The sequence below is a fragment of the Mesoplodon densirostris genome, chromosome 10, assembly GCF_025265405.1.
Source record: "Mesoplodon densirostris isolate mMesDen1 chromosome 10, mMesDen1 primary haplotype, whole genome shotgun sequence".
Lineage (NCBI taxonomy): Eukaryota > Metazoa > Chordata > Mammalia > Artiodactyla > Ziphiidae > Mesoplodon > Mesoplodon densirostris.
The window spans coordinates 97,238,940-97,247,266 of NC_082670.1; the positions used below are offsets into that span (position 1 = coordinate 97,238,940).

The 8,327-nt window shown below is 39.4% G+C and overlaps 1 protein-coding gene across 7 annotated transcripts in view; it reads left to right on the forward strand.

The window, feature by feature from the left end:
- Nucleotides 1-3,510, forward strand: part of CNTN4 (contactin 4) — a 566,629-nt gene extending 563,119 nt beyond the window's left edge. For all 7 annotated transcript variants that reach the window (XM_060110875.1, XM_060110877.1, XM_060110876.1 and 4 more), the window contains one exon: nt 855-3,510. In XM_060110875.1, the coding sequence (XP_059966858.1) occupies nt 855-955 (101 nt within the window). In that variant the 3' untranslated portion in view covers nt 956-3,510. The remainder of the gene's footprint in view (nt 1-854) is intronic.
- Nucleotides 3,511-8,327: the final 4,817 nt, after the last annotated feature.

Here is an 8,327-nt window from a genome sequence, read left to right on the forward strand (position 1 = left end):
TGGGGTTAATTTATCTCACTTTCTTTAAATCTGACTTCATACTTGCTTATCATTGCAAGGATTTTTTTTTTAAAGACTGACTGATGATTCTTGGTTTTATTCATTACAAAAACATTTTAAGCAATTTTATTGGTAAAATTATTAGATGATAAGGATGTAACTGTGAGCAAAACATGATCTCTTTCTCAAGAGGTTTTCCATTTTGTTGGTCAGAGATCTTACGATCTTGATAAAACCTCAAATCACAGTTGGTAACTTCTTACTGTGAAAAAATGTAAGATGTATAAGAAAAAGTTTTAAAAGAATTGAGATTATCTTGTTGGGCAAAAAATAAAAAATAAAAAAAGAGGTATGTTTAGACAGACATGAGTTGGAATCCCAATTCAGCTATTTACCAACTGGGTAATCTTAGACTTATCTTACTTCTCTGGGCCCCCATCTCCTTACCAGTTAAATGGTGTGATAACCGTACCAGAGGTCCTCAAGGTTTTTATAGGAATTAAGTGTCATGTGGCTCTGTGCCCAGCATTAAGCTTGAATTCGAAAGGGAACATCAATATTTATTTTGCTGCATCATTGATATCATAGTATTTATCAGTAATGTTACCAGTCATATTGAAGTTTCTTCTCATGTTAGAGGGGGACACCCTCCTTTTACAGATGCTTAAACAGAGATCCAGAGATGTCCACCACCTGCTCCCAGGTTCATAGCTAGGGAGTCATAGAACTGAGACTAAAAAAGTCAACAAGAGATGGTCATTTCCAGTAGACTTCAGATAGTTCTTCTGTCTCCAAAAGCCCTGGGGCCCCGCCTCCCTTTGTCGCCAGGGTGAGTAAATTTCTTCTCTCTCCAGATGCCTATGCAAGAGGAGCGGGGCCGTCCACTTCCAACGCATGCACGCTGTCGGCCATCAGTACGATCATGATCTCCCTCACAGCCAGGTCCAGTTTATGACAACAGTTCTCTAAAGGACTTGGTGTTTATAATATAAGCAACATTTAGCTAGTTGTTTTGAAGACACCCAGTACTAAGTAATATTGTTGTTCAAGTACATCTTATTACTGGAAAAAAAATGTTTTTTGCTTCTTTAGGAATGGCATTCTACAGTACTTCCTCAAAGCAAATCTAGCTTTGTCTGAAGTTTCTTTGGAAACTCTGCAATGCACTGAAGACATCTGTAATATGATGTTACCAAAGCAGTTTACATATGTCCGTATATGCATATTTTTATTATATATTTAGTGTTTTATAGAATTTTTTAAAGTTAACATGAAATGTAGATATTAATTTTTTTCCTCTGCTGTAAAATGCTATGGGCAACACAATCATATGGTTATTATTTGAAAATAGTTCCTTTAAAGACAGAGTTGGAAACTCACCTTGGTAAATACATTGCAGATTCCTTGTACAGTTTTATAAGGGTTTAGTGGCAGAACAGCTGAAGACTTGGTCTGCAACTCAAGGCTGCTGTATGGAAATGACTCTTGGGATGACTAATGTACTGAATCAAGTCGTTTTGCCATGTACAATATGCTTTCCAGCCCTGTTGTGAATTCTGTTGTTCAACACAACCTGAGATAGTTTCAGGAATGGCTGCAATCTCAAAACCTAAACTAACTGCCCAAGAGGCACCTTGTGCAATATTCCCATCCCTGAATTTAGCATCCTACGGTAAGACTTTCTTTTCCGTCAACTCAGTTAACATTGTCTTTGTAGTAGTAGCATTATCTTAGACATGACATTGGAAATTAAATATCCTGTAGTAACATAGACCAAAAGTTAATAGAGTCAACCATGTCTTTCAAAGGATAAAAAATAATTTTACTATCTTTAAATGTATCTGTCTTGAATGTACATTTAACAACAAAAAGGGTAATTCTCTGTTGATGGATTTGTAACTTCTTTACAAAATTTCTTATAGATAATACGTGTATCTCTTTAATAATAGAGCCCTTCTTTTGAATCAAAATTATGTATGGAGTCTGGCAGATCTCTCCTATTTCAGCAACTAGCTGCCACAAAGAATTTTTTTCATGACTCTATCAAAGATCTTTAGTGCAATGGTGTGGTATCTCGATGAGTCTCCTGTTTTGCAATAGGTAGCCTCGTTGCTTTACAAGCTTCATCTTCTATGTCTTAAAATCACACATTGGAAAATGACAATATCAACAAAACTGTATTCTTATGAAAAGAACTGTTTGTAATAATGGGGGAGGTTTTGTAAGCTGACACTAGTGGAACCGTGCATATAAAAGGCAATGAAATTTTCTATAAAAATTTTCACATGTAAACACACTGCCACCTTTTCTTCTTTCTCAGAGAGCTCACATTTGCCTGTAATTTGTCAGTTTTCCTTAACTTTTCAACCTTCTAGCTATATTTATCCAATAAAGTCATAATCAGGATTCCACTTGTGTAAAAACTAGGGTGGTAACTGGAAAAAATATTGTCAGTATTTCAAGCTGTGTTCCTTTCTTAGTTTGATATGGTTGCTTCTATGTTAAAATAAAACAACATTTAAATCACATGCAAAAAAAAAATCAACAAAATAATAAAATGAATGAAAAAAAAATGATACCCCAGGTAGTTCCCAACCCCAGTGTAAATGATATTTACCAGTGATCTAGCATATGTAATCTCTTTTTAAAGGTATTGTTAATAAATATTCTGTCATTTGTAAAGATACTTGTCTTTTGGGAGCATTTTTCCTGCCTGCCTGTCAGGGAATTTGTTAGCTCACCCTTGTGCTAGTTATAATTTGAGATCGTAGAGGGACACAGAAGTCTCTGGTCACGATCCAAAGCTAGATGACCCAGAGCTCTTCCTTTGGAATTGACAACCCTGAAAACATCATTGCAAATCCTCTTTGGAGGTAGAGAGGGACAAAAATCCACAAATAAATGTCCTGAAGATCAAACTTGAGTAGATCCTCTACATTAGCTAAGTCTTTTCTGTATTTAATCTAAGGCTATCTGTTGTTTTAAGGTTTCCCCAACCCCGCTGCTAAAAGGATAGAATCTAAACTTGAGGCCCTTCTTAATCTAATAACAACTTAACTCTGTACCCAGCCACACAGAGTCCTCACTGGCCCCTGAACACTGCTTGCTTTTGGTCTCACCTCTGTGCCTTTTGGGCATCTGGCTGCCCCTTCCTGAAATACACCCCACTGTCCTTTATCACCTGAATCCCCACTGTCCTAGGGTAAGCTCGTCTGTGAAGCCTTCCCACACTCCAGTCCTTGCTGACATTCTTCCTCTGAATGAGCTGTAAGCCCTGTGGATACCCCTCATTTAGTAATTAATCAGGTACTACTTTTGGAAATCTCTTGTACTGTTATCTTGCATTTTAACTTAACTCCTGTATTGTTACTTAATTTTCCTTGTATGTATGCCTTGTCTTCCCAACTAGATTGTAAGCTCCTTGAGGGCAGGGACTTTGGTCTTATCTTCCGTGTACTCTCCATAGTGCCTAGCACAGTGCCTTGCAATAAATAATCATTGTTTAATTGATCGAAGGGGTCTTTGAAGTAGCATTTTGCATCAGTTGCCTACCTGTGTGCCCTAGTGAACCAATCAGAGGAGACTGTGTCACTATTTTGCAAGGTGGCAGAAAGTGTCAGAAGGCCTGGCTTCTAACTTGATGCCTTGAAAAAGTCCTTTAATCTCTCAGCTTCGTCATCTGATAAATGAAGCCCTGGATTAGCTGAGTCTGACCGAGCTCAAGATGTTTTTTAAAAGTGCCCCGTAAACACCTTCACCCAAACGTGTCTGATTTGTTGGTTTCCATGGTTGTTGCAGGTTAGGCTCACTGGTTGCAAGCAACAGAAGCAACTCTGGATAACCCGAGCAAACAAAAAGGAATGACCCTGGTCAGATAACATGAGCCAAGGAGACACTGAATGCTCAAGCCTTGGTGAGAATAAGAAGCAGGCCACTCTGAGGATCAAGCCTGCAGGAACTTTGCAAAGTCTTTTGGGGGAGCTATTGTGGGGATGAATTGGCTCTGTTTCTGATTTTGATGCCACTCTGTTCAGTATCCAAATTCCTAGAAGAGTCTGATCGATCCAATTTGTGTCATACTGCCCAAGCATCTCGATCATGCACTCATAGGGGAGAGAGAGTTTGTTAAAGGAAAATTGAGATGATGTTTCCAGAAGATGGGATAATAAATGCTAAGAAGGTCTAAGCAGCACACTTTCTATGCTTAGCCCTCCAGGCAGGATTCCCCAACCCCTAGTACCAGTTAATAAGTGCAGGGGGAATGTATTACTGCTTGGGATTTTTGCACAGTGACTCTGAAGGAGAAGCACTAGAAAAGTGTCTATTTGCTTTGCTAATTTAATCTTTCCCAGCACTTACTCTGATGCTCATTTTGTGTGTGGATAGTCCACCTGTGATTTAACTGTATAAAAGGAGATTTTATTTTGCCAGATAAGTGGATTCTCTCAGCATTCCTGAGCTTTTATAAAGCCCACAAACCCTGTGTACGAAACAGCATCTTTCCACGGGGGCAGAAGACATGGGTGATAAATTTCATCTTCAGGTGAGCTTGGAATTCTTCCAGCCTGAGGTGGGAGCTGCCATAAGCTTTTATCTTAAAATAATGATTGAGTTATTCCTACCGTCAAATTTTTGGTTATTCACATCTGGGAAGCAGCCTTCAATCCTGATGAACCTTTTCCCAGTCTCTCCTGCCACCCGTACCTTACTGCAAATATGCTGCAGGGATGCTGAATTCTAAAAAGTACATAAATAGTACATAATTAGCTACTAAAATGTCATGTAATTTTTAAAGTATTTTAATGTAATCAACCACCAGGTGATTTTTGCACACCATATCGGATTATCAATGCTACTGTTCACCACCATTAACACAGATAATCAAGAATTGGCTGTATTTTCTTTTTTTTTCATTTTTATTTTATATTGGAGTATAGTTGATTAACAATGATGTGTTAGTTACAGATGTACAGCGGGGTGATTCAGTTATATCCATACATGTATCCATTCTTTTTTAAATTCTTTTCCCATTTAGGTTGTTACAGAATATTGAGCTGAGTTCCCTGTGCTAAACAGTAGGTCCTTGTCAGTTATCTATTTTATTTTATTTTATTATTATTTTTTATTCAAACAGAAAGTCACAAAAATTATAATCATCCTCATCAGTTCACTCAGTCCCATGTAATTAATATTTTTTCATCTTGATCTTTTGTTAGCACTTTTATGAGTTCATCAGTTTTCCATTAGAGTTCTGAAAATGCTTATTCATTCAGTTCAGCAGTATAGTCAGTTACCAGAAACCTGTACTTGTCAGAGTCTTTTCCATGAATAGTTATCTATTTTAAATATAGCAGTGTGTACATGTCAATCCCAAACTCCCAATCTACCCCTTCCCCAAACCCCACAATTTCCCCCTGGTAACCATAAGTTCGTTCTCTAAGTCTGTGAGTGTTTCTGTTTTGTAAATAAGTTCATTTGTATCATTTTTTTAGATTCTGCATATAAGTGATATCATATGATGTTTGTCTTTCTGTCTGATTATTTACTCACTTAGTATGATAATCTCCAGGCCCATCCATGTTGCTGCAAATGGCCTTATTTCATTCTTTTTTATTGGCTGAGTAGTGTTCCATTGTATATATGTATCACATCTTCTTTATCCATTCATCTGTCGATGGACATTTAGGCTGCTTCCATGTGTTGGCTATTGTAAGCAGCGCTGTAATGAACATTGGGGTGCATGTATTTTTTCAAACCATTGTTTTCTCTGGATATATACCCAGGACCGGGATTGCTGGATCATATGTAGCGCTATTCTTAGTTTTTTAAGGAACCTCCATTCTGTTCTCCATAGTGGTTGTACCAATTTACATTCCCACCAACAGTGTAGGAGGTTTCCCTTTTCTCCACACCCCTCCAGCATTTATTGGTTTTAGACTTTTTTATCATGGCCATTCTGACTGGTGTGAGGTGATATCTCATTGTAGTCTTGATTTAAGAATTGGCTGTATTTTCCTTTGTGACAACTGAAGAATCCTCTGGCCACCCATAGTGATTTCAGGAGCAAGCCTTTTAAAAATCAAAGACTTAGAGTCAATCTCTGGACCTACCCCAAATTATTCTATACAAAAATGACACACATGGGGGCCTTACATATTCAGACAATTGCCACTTATTCGACAGGATAACATTTGTAAAGTTCTAGAATCACAGCTCTCCAAATACTAGCAAATTATTCTATAAATCAGCCATTGTTCTTTTTCCCAAGTGACTTGAGACAGTCACAAAAAACCCGACATAGAATGTGGGTGCGTTCCATAACCAAAATGAGTTGAACTCACCTGACACATCCATTATCACCTTTTTCTTAAGTATTTTCACTTCTTAGTATAAATATTAATATTTAATCATTTTAATAATAAAATTAATAAAATAAAAATATGTAATAATGTTAATAAAAGAAGTTAGGCAGTAGGGTCCTCAGTCAGATGCCAGGTTTTCCACAAAGCCTCTCTCAGTTTCCCTATCTGGCACTGACCTCTCGTTTCTGTGATTCCAGAGCGTGTCATGAATACTCATGAGTGTCTGTCTATCCACTACCTGGTATTTAAATCACTGGCATTCGTGTCTTCTCCCTCCCTGTAGACAGAGAGTATCTCAGGGTTACAGTTTGGCTATGATTCTTGACTTCTGTTACCAGGCTCGTATGCCCCCATCTCTGACCCTAACAAAACTAGAAGGTGGAGAATCCCTGGCACCATTTGGAGTGATTTCCCCAGGCTCTGCCCTCCTGCCAGGATATGATTACCATGTGCCAGTCAGACTGCCCATTCTGAAAGGAGGTCCCTTTCCCCTCATGCTAAATGGGCCATGCAGAATAAATGTTCCAATTCCACAACTCAAGGATAAAGTACAACACTCAACAGAGCTCACAATTTCAACAACATCAGCCTCTGTTCTTTATCACCAACAATTTGCTCCATTGTAGATGAGAAGCCCTCCCATAATATAGACCACATGGAGAGAAAGCAGTTTTTAAAAAATGTCAACCAAATGATAGAGCTGAATGTCAGGAAACTGCAAAGCCAAAGTAATTTAAATGTGATATTCCCAACCTCTGTAAATTGGACTTTCACTACATATTCTTACCTGTTGTTAGGAATACAAAACTATCCCAGGAAATGTGTATATCTTAGGATTTTAACTAACAAAGAGTAATAACTCAAAATTTTTTTCTAGTGTTAAGGGCTCTTTACACTAAGAAGCAGCAGATGCAGGTTTTATCCCTTTTTCACTCATGAAATGGAGGGAAAGAGGTGATACGACAAGTCCATGGTAACATAGACAATTAGAAAGTCAGGACAAGAATTTAGAACTCTCAATTCAGTGCATCTGAACACCTAGAAATAAGGATTTACTGAGAGGAAAGACAAGAGAGGGTAAGAAGCTGGTCTCTTAAATTCAACCAGAGGACAGTCAGGACACTGAGTCAGCAAGAAGATGGTGGTGAGCGGGGAGGGGAGGTGTGTGAGGTTGAGGTTGGGAGGGGGAGGGGTTCTGAACTAGGACCAGGTGCAGGACAGCCATTCAGAGGAACCCTGTGCCCTCTGTGTACCAGGCCCTGTTCTAGGCACAGGGGAGTGGCCAGCAGTCAGGAAGGGGGACCCCACAAGGGCTGCAGAATGGAGGAGATGGGGACACTCTAAGGCTGGTGTGAAATCAGCTGGTTTGGAATGAGACTGGGTGGGGAAGCCAAGGGACCAGCCACGGCGTTTGTCACAATACAGAGAAATGCAATGATAATAATAATCGCAGATAACAATGATGCTCTTAGTATGTGCCAGTCTCTGCAAGTCAACCTGCTGGTTTAGTTCCCACATAGTATTCGTATTTGGTACATGGGGAACCAAGGCTGGGAGGTTTATAGGTTTGTTCCAGGTCACACAGCTGACCAGGGAGGCCAGGAATTCAGATGCTGCTGGCTTGTGACTCCAGGCCTCTCTCCAAAAAGTTAGATATTTATACCAATAGGGAGGGAGGGAGGGAGGGAGGGAGATGATAGATAGATAGATAGATAGATAGGTTGATAGGTAAGGATGCCGGTTCCCAGCAAGAAGGGTAGTGAGCTTCCTAGGAAGTTGTACACCGGGTTGTTGAAAAGTGACCTGGGGCACGGGGGGGCGGGGGCAGGGCTCCCAGGTGTAGGGTTCCTGCAGGGAGAACCCATACAGCTCAGGTGTGGTGAGTTCTTTGCTCCACAGTGGTCTAGCTCAGCTGCTTGGACTTCTTCAACTACAAAGGCTGATCTTTGCTTGTTTGTTTTACTT